The 18,020-nt window shown below is 44.3% G+C and overlaps 2 protein-coding genes and 1 pseudogene across 3 annotated transcripts in view; 1 reads left to right on the top strand and 2 right to left on the bottom strand.

Moving 5' to 3' along the window:
* The window catches only part of LOC309550260 (uncharacterized protein), a gene marked incomplete at both ends in the record, with an annotated part of 1,652,360 nt that overhangs the window by 88,439 nt on the left and 1,545,901 nt on the right, over window positions 1-18,020 (top strand). The window lies entirely within an intron of this gene.
* LOC309549846 lies at window positions 8,842-9,384 on the bottom strand (annotated as a pseudogene). Its single transcript has one exon. The product of its transcript is annotated as an uncharacterized misc_RNA (transcript).
* Window positions 15,074-18,020, bottom strand: part of LOC309549845 (uncharacterized protein) — a gene marked incomplete at both ends in the record, with an annotated part of 51,338 nt that continues 48,391 nt past the window's right edge. Inside the window, 1 exon segment of the mRNA XM_082250344.1 lies at window positions 15,074-16,084. Within this exon segment, the coding sequence (XP_082106470.1) occupies window positions 15,074-16,084 (1,011 nt within the window).

The following is an 18,020-nucleotide window of genomic DNA, read 5'->3' as shown; positions in this document are numbered from 1 at the left end:
CTTTTTGACAATTTTTGGTGAATAGGTACAGGTACTATGGTCCCGATAATCATTCACATGGGGGTGGGGGCGGGATATTACAAGCCCCCTGCCTGCAGACCCCCACAAGCACAGGCCACGGTTGTGGTTAAGAGGCCCTTGTCCCAATCAACATGGAGACAAGGTGCTTTGGGTGGGGAGGCAGAGCTTCCCCAAAACACCCACCCCCCCCTTGTTGAGTACATGTGGCCTGGTATGGTTAAGGAGGGGGGGGCCCTCACTCGTCCCTCCCACTTTCCTGACCTGCCAGGCTGCATGCCGGGATAAAGGTTCTGGTATGGATTTTAGGGGAGAACCCACTCTGGTTTTCTTTTTAATTTTGGCCCCGAAGGGCCTGGTATGGACTGGGGGGGGGGGGGGGGAGAACCACACAGTAAGGATGAGAGCGGCCGGCTTCCCACCTAACAACCAGCTATTTCTTCACACCGAATTTGCATCGGTAGACCATTTTTTGACTGATCTGAATTCTAATTGTTCTGAAAAGTTGGAATTTGTTAGGAAATGAATAAACAAAACTAATTTTAACAGATTTCAATGAAATTGATTACAATTTCATTTGGAGATTTGGATACATCCGAATCTAGGAATAACCAAAAATTTGTCGGAATTTGTATTGGCACCGAAACGAATTTCACGTGTCTAACACTTAATGGCCACCCGCTAACAGCTGGGCTCCCAGCCAATGCAAATGGCCGCCGATGGCAGGGCTCACTCTCCAGGCATGGATCCTCTACATGTGTGTGCCATAACACCACCCCGCTGATAGCTGGGGACTCAATGACCACTTGGGACATCCTGGAAGACTTCTGGATACCAAAGGAAGCTCCTGACATCCGCACAGCTGCCCAGTACCAGACCCGCCCACCAATACTTCCAATAAGTAGGAAAACTTCATACAAAAATGGTCCTATAAGTGAGGACAAAAAAGGAACGCAGCCATTGGCTTATCCTGAACATTTATGGGGGTGGGGTCTTATGGGGGAGGAACGAGGGCGGGGCTACCCAAACTCATGCTGCCATGGACATCTGTCAGGAAAGCACATTATGGCCACTAGATGGAACTGACCATTATAGGAAATCCCAATTCGCCATGACTGGGGGAATGAGGGTCACATTTCATGAACACATTTTTTACAAACAGATCTGTAAGTGTTTGTGAAATCTGCCCGCACAAAATGTACAACCAATGAAAGGTAATGACTCCATTTTTATTTTTCTCCTGGTATCAATGGCCAACATGGGACAACACTTCATCCATGCCTTTGGTGATCTCTGATCTCCTTATGAAGTGTTTCTTACATGATGAAGATCAGCCATGGAGTATATCTGAGGTGTATATCAGGGTGTGCTTCTTCCCCACATGTCCACCAACTAGGGCTGCAACTACGAAAAATCGTCGACGTGCGTGAAAGGCATCGACGCGTCAACACGTGACGTCACACGCCCCCTGGCCGGCCGCAGCGCCGCTGTAAGCATTGCCGGCCAGGTGAAATCCCCCCCCCGGGCTCCATCTACACAGATGTCGGAGACAAGAGGACCATGAATACCCGAGGAGCTGTTCAGGGTGAGCGCTGACCGTCTCCAGCACCCCCGGACTCCACCACAGCTTCTGCCGCAACACCTTCGCCATCCTCCCCGATCACCCAGGTACTCAGAGATGTCACATGTGCGGCGCTACACCGGATGTGGCTTGTAATGGTCTGAACTAGGTGGGAGGGCTTACTGCGGGGTCTGCATTGGGAGGGGGGCTTACTAAGTGGTCTTTACTAGGTGGGAGGGCTTACTGAGTGTTCTGCACTGGAAGAGGGGGCTTACTAAGTAGTCTGTACTAGCTGGGAGGGCTTACTGTGGGGTCTGTACTGGGAGGGGGCTTACTGAGGGGTCTGTACTGGGAGGGGGCTTACTGAGGGGTCTGCACTGGGAGGGGGCTTACTGAGGGGTCTGTACTGGGAGGGGGCTTACTGAGGGGTCTGTACTGGGAGGGGGGCTTACTGAGGGGTCTGTAACGGGAGGGAGGCTTACTGAGGGGTCTGTACTGGGAGGGAGGCTTACTGAGGGGTCTGTACTGAAAGGGGGGGGGGCTTACTGAGGGGTCTGTATTAATTACAGGATTAATTAGGTAATCAAAAAAACACTCAATTAAGCAAAAAAATAAATAAAAATAATTGTTATCTCTGACGATATTTTATCAATTATGTTGTTACCATGATGATGTTTCATGTTATCTTGTAACAGTAATGTCTTTGTATTTGTATCTGTATTTTTTTCACTCTATGTGATTAATAAAATTATATACTTTTTAGACATTTTTGTAGATACATCTCTCTTATTAGTTATAAAACGGTACCCTTAAAATCCCAACCCTGGCCCTACATCTTGCTACCTTTCCGAATTCGACTAGGGATGAGGTACCTCAATACCTAATACTAAATCTAATGGGCTAATTTCTGCTATATACTTGGGTGGATAACACACCCCGGGCCCCCCTTTTTTCCTACTAGCTCAATATCATATAGTACTATTACTTATTTCGATAGTTACCTTGTAGCCTATTGTTTACATACCCCTGAGAACCTGTGTGTATATATGTTAATTGGCATTTTCCGTGTACTGTGTTTCTTTTCATTTCTTTGTCCTTAGGATTCATCTTGACGAGGGACGTTCTTGTCTATCTACCTGGAGTCTGGTAGTCTGTTTTTTGTATTCCAAAAAACAATTTTTTATTGGCTCATATTGAGTTATTGTGCTCCCCTCGCCCAGGCGAGGGATTGTCTAGATATTGTTTTGGTAGATCGCGCCACTCTGTTGAGATGGATCTAGAGGGTAAAGCATGGGGTGGTTTTATGACCTCCATCCAGGCTACCTTCACCACCGACTTAAACTACGGACTTGACCATGGCCTCCAGGCTCTGAGGAAGAGGCACGGCCTCGAAACGCGTCAGCCCTCTGCTCCCAGTAAAGGACGTTGATCTTCTGGCAAGAGGCAGATTTATGGAATTGATGTGCCTGAATTTCACGATTGTTTGTGAGTAGCTGATTTTAATTTTTATCTAAATAAACTCGCTGAGGATAATGCGCTAGGCTGGTGCGCCCTTTTCTTTGCTTTGTTTTTTCAGTGTTTGGTCGACCGCCCTGGTGGTAAGGGGCAGCAAAGCCTAGCCATCATGGATGCCTAATATTAGCACGAGTTCCGGGATTGAGGCAGCCTGAGGACCAGGTTCCGAGCGCAGGAAAAAAGGGGGTGCTATATAGCACTTATCTTCTTTTGGAATATACCTTCACCACCTCCCAGAGGGGCGATGAAGAACTGAAAATTTATCTAGACAAAATGTTCGGATTACTCAAAAGGAAATCCCACCTTTACTGGCATTTAGATTTCTTCAATAAGTATATTAAAGAAAAACTCAACCCATTGGGGTTGAGACTACATACCTTCCCCACTATTCGCAACCCCACAGAAAGCTTCAAGCTTGAATGGGAGTCAGCACTCAATGATTGTAGCAAAGCATTAATGATCCTGCTGGTAAAACAATATACAGCAGATATGACATAACTAGATGAAGAAATTGGTGATATTAACAAACAATATGAACAGGTGTTTGAACACCCTGAATTTGCAGATAAATGGCAAGTTATCAAAGACAGGCTGAGTAACATCAATAAGGAAATGTTATGCATACAAATGGACAAATAGACAGCGCACCTTCAATGAAAAAACTGGACGGGCGGGTCTTCAAACACATGCTCAATCATATGATTATTCTGAATCCGATTCTTCAAATTCTAATTCTGTTTCTTTACAGGCACCTGTACGTCCCTTGGGTCCACAAACTTCTCGCACTAAAGCACAAAAGCGCACACGCCATGGTGGTGGGCACTCTTCGGGTGAATCTAATGATAAAAAACGTACGCAAACGGCACGAACAGGTTTGACTCCAAATATAAGTGATTTGACACCAGCACTACAACAGATCCTTACACAAAAAACACAAGCCACATCCAATGATGATGGTTTTTTACACCTACCGACCACACCAACAACCAAGCAGAAAAAACAAACAAGCTTGAAAGGCTTTGTCACACAAACACCCCAAAATTAAACACACATGACACCAATATTAACACGTTCAATATCATTAACCTCACGCCCACTACATTAGACGATGATCAAATTGCAGTGTTACAGCTTGGTTTGGGTTTCTGCCCCACACAACACATAAACATCTATCAGGCTATTAAAGACATTTACTTATTTGCCCGTAATCTTACATTCAAATTCATGTTCGACAATGATCGAAAACAAAAGCAACTAGAAGTAGATTTGACCGAACAAATCAAAGATTATACAATGAACGAGTTCAGGGCACTACGTGATCTGATGCTCCTTTACGAAGAAAGTAATTCTACAAATGACCCCACTAGCATATCTCAGGAAAGGGAAGTAATTCCAAATACTGAGACTAACAAGATATTTAAACCAAAATCCAAAAAATTCCCAGATATTATGACATGTCCAAATGTTTGGGCGTTTGTCAACCAGATGATTAGAGAGTTGAAACAGACACACTGGTCTCCTACGCACCAAAATCTTACTGATAGACAACGACGAGCATTACAGGATCTACAAAACAACCCTCAGCTAGTTATCAAACCCTCAGATAAAGGAGGGAACATCGTGATTCTATCTCATTCCCAATACCAGAATATGTGTTTTGAAATTCTAAATAACAAGCGTTGTTATAAACGAATTGATTCTACACACATCGATACCTATGTTCGTGAATATAGGGATCTCTGTCTACAGGCGTTTATATCTGGTATCATTGATAAAGATATATACGAGTATTTGCAAAACAAACACCCCAGAACCCCTACATTTTATACCCTCCCTAAGATCCACAAAAATCCTACACACCCCCCTGGTCGTCCGATTGTATCGGGGATAGGTTCCCTGACGGAGCAAGCTAGCAGATATGTTGACTCAATCTTAACTCCACACGTACGTTCCCTACCGTCATTTATCTTAGATACATCTGATTTACTGAAACATATAGATGACATGGAAGTACCACCAGAGGCCCTTTTGGTCTCTGTGGATATAGAAGCACTCTATTCCAGTATTCCTCATGAACAAGGAATAGCATCCACTGCACTATTTCTGAAAGAACTTGACCATTCATTATGGCCCCGTAATGATTTTGTCCTAGCTTTGCTAAGATTTATTCTCACAAGAAATTTTTTTACTTTCATGGAGGATACGTTTTTACAGCTACAAGGTGTAGCTATGGGCACATGCTGTGCCCCCTCCTATGCAAATCTTTATTTAGGTCATTGGGAACGATGGATCTTCTCCAGCGACGCATATGCTGAATATTTTTCACATGTGTCGTGCTGGTTCAGATACATCGACGATCTATTCCTAATATGGACTGGCCCGCAAACATTGCTTAAAACAATGTTAGAAGAATTTAACAACAATCACTTTAATTTGAAATTCACATATAATTTCAGTCCAGTGATGATTCCATTTCTAGACATTGAAATCCGGCTATCCGATTCGGGTAGAATAACTACCAGTCTATATAGAAAACCAAATGCAGGCAATACCCTGTTACATGCCACAAGCGCGCATCCGAGTACATTTATAAGAAGTATCCCTTATGCACAGTACCTGCGAGTACGCAGGAACTGCACTGAAGATTTAGACTTCGAAATTGAAGCAGATAAATTGCAGAAACGCTTACTAATACGTGGATACTCAAAAACCACACTAAGAAAAGCATATAACAGGGTAAAAAGCCAATCGAGAACTGACCTATTATATAAACATAAAACGAAAAAAGAAGCGTCCACGGTGAGATTAATCACCACATTTTCTGATAACTCCATACAATTCAGAACTATTGTCAATAAACACTGGCATCTACTAACAGATCACCCCATATTATCCAAATATGTTAAAGATCGACCGGAACTAATATATAGATGGGCAACCTCAATAAGAGATCGTCTAACTTCTAGCCACTATAGGGAGATCAAACAAACAACTACATTCGGCCCTAAAGGCACATACAGATGTGGGAGTTGTGCTCGATGCCCTTGGGTTCAGGAGGGTCCCATCACCCTTCTCCCCAATGGAGATAGACACAGATTACGGACATATACTGACTGCACTACGCAAGGCGTCATTTACTTAATGACATGCAAATGCAAAGCCTTTTACGTAGGCAAAACCATCCGTGAATTTGGTCTCCGGATACGGGATCATATCTACTGTTCAGGTAATGGTAAAATTTTAACACCAGTGACCAGACATATAGGCCTGCACCATAAATTCAATAATACTGTGGTATCATTTCAAGTCCTTACACCCCGACCCAAGAGGGGGTGATTGGGACAAACGGATCTTACAGGCGGAGACTCTCTGGATCGAGAGACTCAATGCTCTCGACCCCCCGGGTCTCAACGAAACGCATACTTTCAAAGCCTTTTTATAAATTTTATTACATAGAACCTACTTCATGCCCCCCCCCTCCCCCCTCCCCCCCCTTTTTTGTTGGATCCAAACTACTGTTTTTCTACTTTGGTAGATTTCTGCTCTTCTATTGTGTTTTTCCCTTCTCTCTTCCCCCCCCCCCCTTTTTTCTTCCCTTTATGGCTTTTTCCTATACACCAACCCCTCAGGGTACTTACTCTGTCGGCCATAACCGTTTTTTCTGTTTAAGAGTTATTTCTATAGACAGGCGGCTAGTGGCAGTCTATAATTAATATAGGTGTTTCTGCTATTACATTGTGGGTGGCTACACAGTGTTTTAACAAACGGAAAATTAACATTCTTGCATTGATATTTGTAAACAACCTTGTATATATATATATATTTAATAATGTACACATTGGTATGCATCCCAATTTAGGCATCTGATCTCCCATTGGTGGTGTGGACCGATCGGCGCTGGTGATATCGGTTATCTGTGATGTTCCACGGGCGGGCAAGAGATGTACAGAGGTTCTTGGTGTGTATAGTTAGCACATAGTCCCTTTGTCTACACGGAGGAATCCGCTTCCTATACGCCATTCCATCTGCACCCGTTAGTGTTGCTTCTTGGCGTCCCAGGTTGCGTGGCAACCAATGGAGGGGCGGCCCTGTGTGTCTTTGACAGCTGCGCGCCGCGTCTACCGACGCGCGTGCGCAGTTGTACATCTGACTCCGTGACGTCACCGAGACGCGCGTCGCCTGCTTGTGACGGCGGAGTTGATGATCCATATAAGACAGGTACGGTAGCCAGCTAGTGTGCAGACGATGGAGCTCCGACACATGGATCACTAAACGGTAATAACGCTTCAGCCTTTTTATCATCTACTATTCTCTTACCCTGCACATTTTGAATATAGCCACGTACCCTCCCTCTGGGAGACTATGTATGGGCAGTAAGCTGTACCTACATAGCATTTTGTGACTATGTATGGATTCAGAGCATGTTTAGAAATAGCCTACCCAAGCCCCCTTTTGTTTATTTGTTATTTTTTGAACATATTACAGAGCGGTACCAGTCGATCTGGAGATTGAAATTTGATGTCTCGCTTGATGTGCGATATCATTTCTGTGCTCCTCTGATCGTATGTTGTTTCCACCCTTTCTCCATCGTCTGACCATCACACAAGCCCTGGCATAGAGTTCGGTAGGTTATTATTTCCATATACTTCTATTGATGTCATTCTTGGTGAGCATTTCCCGTCCTCCCCTCCTTCTCTTAAAGATTGGAGGCGCTCCAACATATATCTGTAGATTTTTCAATACCAATCCAATCCCTACCAATCCCTACTTATATTCAATGATTTGAATAATGTGACCAATATAGTCTGCAGTATATATTTCTGCAGCCTTTGAACGAATACAATATTCTATATACCAGCTTTCTCTATATCTTCCACTGTCTAGGCTTTTTTGCCATTTGGTCATCCTTGCCCGCCCGGGGGACAATTTTTGATGACCGACACCTATGCTCCGTTTGCCATGAACCATCAGTTCCACCACTGGAAGTATCATATATATGCCTTGGCCTACATGCCAGTGTAGATCATTCTTCTTGTATACTCATGTAAGTAAAATGTCTACCATGTGATCGAATAAATGACGTACCAGTGTCAGAAGTAGGAGGGGCCTATCGCCAATTGCTCCATACTTGATATTCGAAACAGCAAAACGAACATGTATATGTATATACGCTCATATATGTATGATAATCATGTATCTATTTTTGTTATAGTTTAGTGGCTTTTTATCAAGTTACATCCCTTGTACCCCTGAAGAAGCGGTATCACCGCGAAACATGTCGGGTAGTGGTAATCGGAATGACTAGAGGGACACACACCAGTCCTGGCACCTCCAGACTGAATGTGACCTCTGACTAGTCCTGTCCACAATTTCAAGGACATTATCTCTGACGATATTTTATCAATTATGTTGTTACCATGATGATGTTTCATGTTATCTTGTAACAGTAATGTCTTTGTATTTGTATCTGTATTTTTTTCACTCTATGTGATTAATAAAATTATATACTTTTTAGACATTTTTGTAGATACATCTCTCTTATTAGTTATAAAACGGTACCCTTAAAATCCCAACCCTGGCCCTACATCTTGCTACCTTTCCGAATTCGACTAGGGATGAGGTACCTCAATACCTAATACTAAATCTAATGGGCTAATTTCTGCCAAAAATAATTGTTAGATTAGTCGACTAATCGCAAAAATAATCGATAGATTAGCCGACAGACAAATTAATCGTTAGTTGCAGCCCTACCACCAACATTCATATAGAAGACGTTTCCCGCACTCAGTGCACTGATACACCTCGAGGGTTGTGTGGTACCCCTGATGTACAGGAAGACAGGGCTTCAGTGAGGAACATTTCCCTCACTCAGGACAGGAAAGTGGCTTCTCCCTCGTGTGAGATCTCTGATGTGTGTAAAGATTGGACTTATCTGAAAAACATTTCCCGCACTCAGGACAGGAATACAGCTTCTCCCCCGTGTGCAATCTCTGATGTGTGGAAAGAGTGGACTTATTTAAAAAACATTTCCCGCACTCAGGACAGGAATACGGCTTCTCACTAGTGTGAAATCCCTGATGCGTAGAAAGATGGGACTTCTGTGAAAAACATTTCCCGCACTCAGGACAGGAATACGGCTTCTCACCAGTGTGAGATCTCTGATGTGTGGAAAGAGTGGACTTATTTAAAAAACATTTCCCGCACTCAGGACAGGAATATAGATTCTCACCAGTGTGCAATCTCTGATGCTTGGAAAGAGTGGCCTTCTCTGAAAAGCATTTCCCGCACTCAGGACAGGAATATGGCTTCTCCCCCGTGTGCAATCTCTGATGTGTGGAAAGATATGACTTGCGTGAAAAACATTTCCTACACTCAGGACAGGAATACGGCTTAACACCAGTGTGCAATCTCTGATGCTTGGAAAGATTGGACTTCTCTGAAAAACATTTCTCGCACTCAGGACAGGAATACAGATTCTCACCAGTGTGCAATCTCTGATGCGTGGAAAGAGTGGACTTCTCTAAAAAACATTTCCCGCACTCAGGACAGGAATACGGCTTCTCCCCCGTGTGCAATCTCTGATGTGTGTTAAGATGCGACTTCAATGAAAAACATTTCCCACACTCAGGACAGGAATACGGCTTCTCCCCCATGTGCAATCTCTGATGTGTGTTAAGATGCGACTTCAATGAAAAACATTTCCCGCACTCAAGACAGGAATACGGCTTCTCACTGGCGTGAGATCTTTTATGCATATTAAGCTGGGATTTAAAATTGAAACACTTCCCGCACTCAGTACAGGAGAACCTCTTATCTGTTGGAAGGACAGCACCGTCCCTCACAGTCTGAGGTTTCTCAGAATAAGAGGAATACGGTGGTCCGGCACCGTCCCTCACAGTCTGAGGTTCCTCAGGAAAAGAGGAATACGATGGTCCGGCACTGTACCTCACAGTCTGAGATTCCTCAGGAGAAGAGGAATACGATGGTCCGGCACCATCCCTCACAGTCTGAGGTTCCTCAGGGTAAGAGGAATACAATGGTCCGGCACCATCCCTCACAGTCTGAGGTTCCTCAGGATAAGAGGAATACGATGGTCCATCTACACTGTGTGGTGCCTGGATGGACATTTGAGGTAGCCGGGTTTTCACCTGGACTGTACTGTGTGATATCCTCATCTTCCACTTTACAGTCTGGAGACAAAGTGAGACAATCCTCTGAGGTTTTCCTCATCTCCCGTCCATCTACTAAAATAGAAATAAAAAGATTATTTCTAGACATCAGCAGATTGGTTCCCCTAAACCAGTACTCCGCCCACATCAGGCAGCTTTATCTTAGAGGATCTTACAATTCCCCCCTCAAGGTAACTAGTAAATGGGTCCTCTGATCTCCTACCAGCTCATTTCTTTATTCATGGACCTTAGTCAGAGAGTGAGGAAACAATGAGAACTGTCTTTTATAGGAGTGACAGTGATGAGGGGATTATAGGACGAGTGTCCCCTCCATCTCTATCACTCATTGCCATCTTCCCAACACAAGAAGTCCCGCACTTCCTTATTTAGTCCATGATTTAGTCATGAATAACAGCGGGGCTGAGCCCCACCAAAGGTCAGAGAGTGAGGATGGGGGGAGAACAACCAAGATGAAGATTGGACTGATCCTGAAGACCACCATCATTGGGTTACTGACTCCTCCCTCATTATCACTTTCTGTTTAAGGTTCCAAAGTTGGAGGATGTTATCACATTATTATCACCATGTAAAAGTCTGTCCTCCAATCAAATCATCAGATATAAAATGTGATATTAAAACAAATAATAAATTGGTACAATCATGTAGTGTAAAGAATGGTGTATAAATATTCACAGAAACATTCACCCAATGGCAGCTTACATTCAGAAAGTTTATTTCACGAAACACAAAAACAAATAAAAAATCAAATAAAATGCAGCCCCAAAAAAAAATCAAAAGTAAATTGCTTCACCCAAATCTGTAGCCAATAAGTGGCAAATAATTTCCCTCCTCTCCTCCTTCCTCTTCCTCCACGGCATATATATATGGGGGGGATAGAAGATATGGGCGGAACCTGCGCAGGGACGTCCCATCTCGGCCATCCCAGGGAAGGGGTATCTGAGTGAAGGATCACATTGTGAAGCTTGTTTAGTCCGCACTGCTCAAGTGCCAGCTTTGTAAAATTCTGTCGGACCTCGTCACTTCCGGTTAGACCGCGTCAGGAAACAGCTGATGCGAGTCACCAGTGCACATGCACACAAGACATTTTCGAGGTCGGGAAAAATTATAAGACATAGCGAACAGCTGACTGAGAGGAGGCGGGGCTGAGGTGGGAGGGAGTTGCCTCCGCGTCATCGAGTCCTTCCAAGGGACGGAGCGGGGAGTATTGGGAGAGATGAGAGGAGGCGGAACGGAGGCACATGCAGAGCTGACTGAGGAGGCGGGAGGGAGGTGTGGCCGTGTAATGAATGCAGGGCTTCTAGCTTCTGTTCTAAGTACACTTAATAATAAAATATAAAAAAGAAATACTAAATATAATTAAATACAAAGATAAATATGAAAAACCACATATGAAATATTAGGATTACAATATATATATATATATATATATATATATATATATATATATACAGTATGTCACAAAAGTAAGTACACCCCTCACATTTTTGTAAATATTTTATTCTATCTTTTTATGTGACAACACTGAAGAAATGACACTTTGCTACAATGTAAAGTAGTGAGTGTACAGCTTGTATAACAGTGTAAATTTGCTGTCCCTTCAGAATAACTCAACACACAGCCATTAATGTCTAAACCGCTGGCAACAAAAGTGAGTACTCCCCTAAGTGACAATGTCCAGATTGGGCCCAAAGTGTCAATATTTTGTGCGGCCACCATTATTTTCCAGCACTGCCTTACCTTAACCCTCTTGGGCATGGAGTTCACCAGAGCTTCACAGGTTGCCACTGGAGTACTCTTCCACTCCTCCATGACAACATCACGGAGCTGGTGGATGTTAGAGACCTTGCTCTCCTCCACCTTCCGTTGGAGGATGCCCCACAGATGCTCAATAGGGTTTAGGTCTGGAGACATGCTTGGTCAGTCCATCACCATTACCCTCAGCTTCTCTAGCAAGGCAGTTGTTGTCTTGGAGTTGTGTTTGGGGCTGTTATAATGCTGGAATACTGCCCAGCGGCCCAGTCTCCGAAGGGAAGGGGATCATGCTCTGCTTCAGTATGTCACAGTACATGTTGGCATTCATGGTTCCCTCAATGAACTGTAGCTCCCCAGTGCTGGCAGCACTCATGCAGCCCCAGACCATGACACTCCCACCGCCATGCTTGACTGTAGGCAAGACACACTTGTCTTTGTACTCCTCACCTAGTTGCCGCCACACATGCTTGACACCATCTGAACCAAATAAGATTATCTTGGTCTCATGAGACCACAGGACATGGTTCCAGTAATCTATGTCCTTAGTCCGCTTGTCTTCAGCAAACTGTTTGCGGGCTTTCTTGTGCATCATCTTTAGAAGAGGCTTCCTTCTGGGGTGACAGCCATGCAGACCAATTTGATGCAGTGTGCGGCGTATGGTCTGAGCACTGACAGGCTGACGCCCCCCACCCCTTCAACCTCTGCAGCAATGCTGGCAGCACTCATACATCTATTTTCCAAAGACAACCTCTGAATATGACACTGAGCACATGCACTCAACTTCTTTGTTTGATCATGGCGAGGCCTGTTCTGAGGGGAACCTGTCCTGTTAAACCGCTGTGTGGTCTTGGCCACCATGCTGCAGCTCAGTTTCAGGGTCTTGGCAATCTTCTTATAGCCTAGGCCAACTTTATGTAGCGCAACAATTCTTTTTTTTCAGATCCTCAGAGAGTTCTTTGCCATGAGGTGCCATGTTGAACTTCCAGTGACCAGTATGAGAGAGTGAGAGCGATAACACCAAATTAAACACACCTGCTCCCCATTCACACCTGAGACCTTGTAACACTAACAAGTCACATGACACCGGGGAGGAAAAATGGCTAATTGGGCCCAATTTGGACATTGTCACTTAGGGGTGTACTCACTTTTGTTGCCAGCAGTTTAGACATTAATGGCTGTGTGGAGTTATTTTGAGGGGACAGCAAATTTACACTGTTATACAAGCTGTACACTCACTACTTTACATTGTAGCAAAGTGTCATTTCCTCAGTGTTGTCACATGAAAAGATAGAATAAAATATTTACAAAAATGTGAGGGGTGTACTTAATTTTGTAAGATACTGTATATTTTATCTTGTACCTAGGATCATCAGGACGGATACCTGTATATACACAACACATTTTTTCTGATTCCCCCCCCCCCCCGTGTCCGCCCCAGGTTGGGTTAATTTGTTGGAGTTTCGAAGGAAGGCCGCGTGCTAGTAAGCCATGTTTGTATTTATTATGATGTACAGGTACTATGGTCCCAATACTCATTCACATGGGGTGGCAGGATCTGGGAGCCCCCTTGGTAAAAGGGGCTTTCATATTACGACAAGCCCCCTGCCTGCAGACCCCCACAAGCACAGGCCACGGTTGTGGGGAAGAGGCCCTTCTCCCCATCAACATGAAGAGAAGGTTCTTTGGGGTGGGGTGGGGGGGGCAGAGCTTCCCCAAAGCACCCACCCCCCCCATGTTGAGGACATGTGGCCTGGAATTGTTAAGGAGGGGGGGCTATCACTCGTCCCTCCCACTTTCCTGACCTGCCGGACTGCATGCCGGGATAAAGGGTCTGGTATTGATTTTCATGTTTTTTTTTTCTTTCTTTTTGAACTCTAAGGGCCTGGTATGGACTGGGGGGGCGTTTTTTTTTTCTATTGCCGGCATTCTTTTCTTTCCATTCATCTGTCCGATTTGGATACATCCGAATCTAGGAATAACCAAAAATTTGTCGGAATTTGTATTTGCACCGAAACTAATTTCACGTGTCTAACACTTAATGGCCACCCGCTAACAGCCAATGCAAATGGCCGCCGATGGCAGTGCCCACTCTCCAGGCATGGATCCTCTACAAATGTGTGCCATAACACCACCCCGCTGATAGCTGAGCTGGGGACTCAATGATCACTCGGGACATCCTGAAAGACTTCTGGATACCAAAGAAAGCTCCTGACATCCCGCACAGCTGCCCAGCACCAGACCCGCCCACCAATACTTCCAATAGGTAAGAAAACATACAAAAATGGTCCTATAAGTGAGGAGAACAAAAAAGGAAGGCAGCCATTGGCTTTTTCTGAACATTTATGGGGGTGGGGGTCTTATAGGGGAGGAACGAGGGCGGGGCTACCCAAACGTATGCTACCATGGACATCTGTCAGGAAAGCACATTATGGCCACTAGATGGAACGGACCATTATAGGAAATCCCAATTCGCCATGACTGGGGGAATGCGGGTCACATTTCATCAACACATTTATAACAACCAGATCTGTAATGCCCCATACACACGTGCAGATTATCTGCAGACTTACCTTTTCTATGTAGTGCAAGGGCCTGCCGGATTGCATACAAATTGAAAGTGTTTAGGTTTGACCTCATATTATATGGTTTTGGTAAGTCTGCAGATAATCTGCACGTGTGTATGGGGCATAAGTGTTTGTGAAATCTTCCCACACAAAATGTACTCAGAGAAAGGTAAATGTACAGAGAAAGGTAATGACTCCATTTTTATTTTTCTCCTGCTATCAATGCCCAGCACTTGACAACACTTCATCCATGTCTTTGGTGATCTCTGATCTCCTTATGAAGTGTTTCTTACATGATGAAGGTCACCCATGGAGTATATCTGAGGTGTATATCAGGGTGTGCTTCTTCCCCACATGTCCACCAACATTCATATAGAAGACATTTCCCCGCACTCAAGGCACTAATACACCTCCAGGGTTGTGTGGGATCCCTGATGTACAGGAAGACAGGACTTCAGTGAGGAACATTTCCCTCACTCAGGAAAGGAAAGTGGTTTCTCCCCCATGTGCAATCTCTGATGTGTGGAAAGATGGGACTTCCGTGCAAAACATTTCCCACACTCTGGACAGGAATACGGCTTCTCACCCATATGAGATCTCTGATGTGTGTAAAGATAGGACTTAACTGAAAAACATTTTCCGCACTCTGGACAGGAATACGGCTTCTCCCCCGTGTGCAATCTCTGATGTGTGTTAAGATGGGACTTCACTGAAAAACATTTCCTGCACTCAGGACAGGAATACGGCTTCTCACCAGTGTGCGATCTCTGATGTGTGGAAAGATATGACTTGCATGAAAAACATTTCCCACACTCAGGACAGGGATACGGCTTCTCACCAGTGTGCGATCTCTGATGTTTGGAAAGAGCGCACGTCTCTGAAAAACATTTCCCGCACTCAGGGCAGGAATACGGCTTCTCACCAGTGTGCGATCTCTGATGTTTGGAAAGATAGGACTTGCATGAAAAACATTTCCCACACTCAGGACAGGAATACGGCTTCTCACCAGTGTGCGATCTCTGATGTGTGGAAAGATAGGACTTGCATGAAAAACATTTCCCACACTCAGGACAGGAATACAGCTTCTCACCAGTGTGCGATCTCTGATGTGTGGAAAGAGCGGACTTCTGTGCAAAAACTTTCCCGCACTCAGGACAGGAATACGGCTTCTCTCCAGTGTGCGATCTCTGATGTTTGGAAAGAGCAGATGTCTCTAAAAAACATTTCCTGCACTCAGAACAGGAATACGGCTTCTCACCAGTGTGCGATCTCTGATGTATGGAAAGATTGGACTTCCGTGAAAAACATTTCCCGCACTCAGGACAGGAATATGGCTTCTCTCCAGTGTGCAATCTCTGATGTCTGGAAAGAGTGGACTTCCGTGAAAAACATTTCCCACACTCAGGACAGGAATATGGCTTCTCTCCAGTGTGCAATTTCTGATGTTTGTAAAGATCAGACTTCAATGAAAAACATTTCCCGCACTCAAGACAGGAATACAACTTCTCACCGGTGTGAGAGATTTTATGCATATTAAGTTGGGATTTAAAATTGAAAAACTTCCCGCACTCAGTACAGGAGAACCTCTTATCTGTTGTAAGGACTGCACCGTCCCTCACAGTCTGAGGTTCCTCAGGATAAGAGGAATACGATGGTCCAGCACAGTCCCTCACAGTCTGAGGTTCCTCAGGATAAGAGGAATAAGATGGTCCATCTACACTGTGTGGTGGCGGATGGACATTTGAGGGAGCCGGGTTTTCTCCTGGACTATACTGTGTGATGTCCTCCTCTTCTACTTTACAGTCTGGAGACAAAGTGAGACAATCCTCTGAGGTTTTCCTCATCTCCCGTCCATCTACTAAAATAGAAACACAAAGATTATTACTAGACATCAGCAGATTGGTTCCCCTAAACCAGGACTCCGCCCACATAAGACAGCTTTGTCTCTGAGGATCTTACAATTCCCCCCTCAAGGTAACTAGTAAATGGGTCCTCTGATCTCCTACCAGTTCATTTCTTTATTCATGGACCTTAGTCAGAGAGTGAGGAAACAACAAGAACTGTCTTTTATAGGAATGACAGTGATGAGGGGATTATAGGACGAGTGTCCCTATTCCCACTCATTGCCATCTTCCCAACACAAGAAGTCCCGCACTTCCTTATTTACTCAGTAAAAGGATAGAAAAAGATGGGGCTTTGCAGGCCAGTGGGAGTAGAAGGATCATGCCAAAACCAATTTATAAAAAACAAATTACATTTTAATCAAATTTCAAATAAAAGACATGGGCGATCACGCACATGTTCACAAGGACAAGACACATAAAGACAATTTCTATAAAACCAATTAATAAGGGTCATTAGACTAGAAATACCTATTAGGGGTAAGGGCCTATTTACACGGTACCTGTTTTTGTCCTTATTTAGTCCATGATTTAGTCATGAATAACAGCGGGGCTGAGCCCCACCAGAGGTCAGAGAGTGAGGATGGGGGGAGAACAACCAAGATGAAGATTGGACTGATCCTGAAGACCACCATCATTGGGTTACTGACTCCTCCCTCATTATCACTTTCTGTTTAAGGTCCCAAAGTTGGAGGATGTTATCACATTATTATCACCATGTAAAAGTCTGCCCTCCAATCAAATCATCAGATATAAAATGTGATATAAAATAAATAATAAATCGGTGCAATCATGTAGTGTAAAGAATGGTGTATAAATATTCACAGAAACATTCACCCAATGGCAGCTTACATTCAGAAAGTTTCTTTCACTAAACACAAAAACAAATAAAATGCAGCGCCAAAAAAATGAAAATAAATTTCTTCCCCCAAATCTGTAGAAAATAAGTGGCAAATCATTTCACTCCTCTCCTCCGCGGTATAGAAAATATGGGCGGAGCCTGTGCAGGGACGTCCCATCTCAGCCATCCCAGGGAAGGGGTATCTGAGTGAAGGCTCACATTGTGAAGCTTGTTTAGTCCGCACTGCTCAAGTCCTGGCTTTGTAATTCTATCATCTTGGATTTTAATGTTGAATAAAGCAGATAGACGGAGAGCACTAGAGGGGGTGTTATTTTCTACCCTCCCCCTCCCCCCCATATATACCGTGGAGGAAGAGGAAGGAGGAGAGGAGTGAGCGATAGAGGGGGAAGGGATCTGTGGGACTCGCTGGTAACACAGGAGTCAGATGGGAAGGTGAGTGGAAGTGACCACCAGCACCTTTCTCATCTGCAATTTCTGCACTCGCACTTTATCATTTATATTGGCCCTGACTGATGACATGTGTCACATGACACACATTTCTATCCTCTTATTGGACGATCACATTACTATTTATTCATTTCCTGACACTGTTTAATAGATTTCATATTTTTGAATTGTGAGTCTGATTGTTACACGGCGCGGTGATATCGCACAGAT

The sequence above is a fragment of the Pelophylax lessonae genome (assembly GCF_965119305.1).
Source record: "Pelophylax lessonae genome assembly, chromosome: 3".
Classification (NCBI taxonomy): Eukaryota; Metazoa; Chordata; class Amphibia; order Anura; family Ranidae; genus Pelophylax; species Pelophylax lessonae.
Note: the sequence above shows the minus strand (reverse complement) of the source record. Positions and strands in the feature narration are given on the sequence as shown.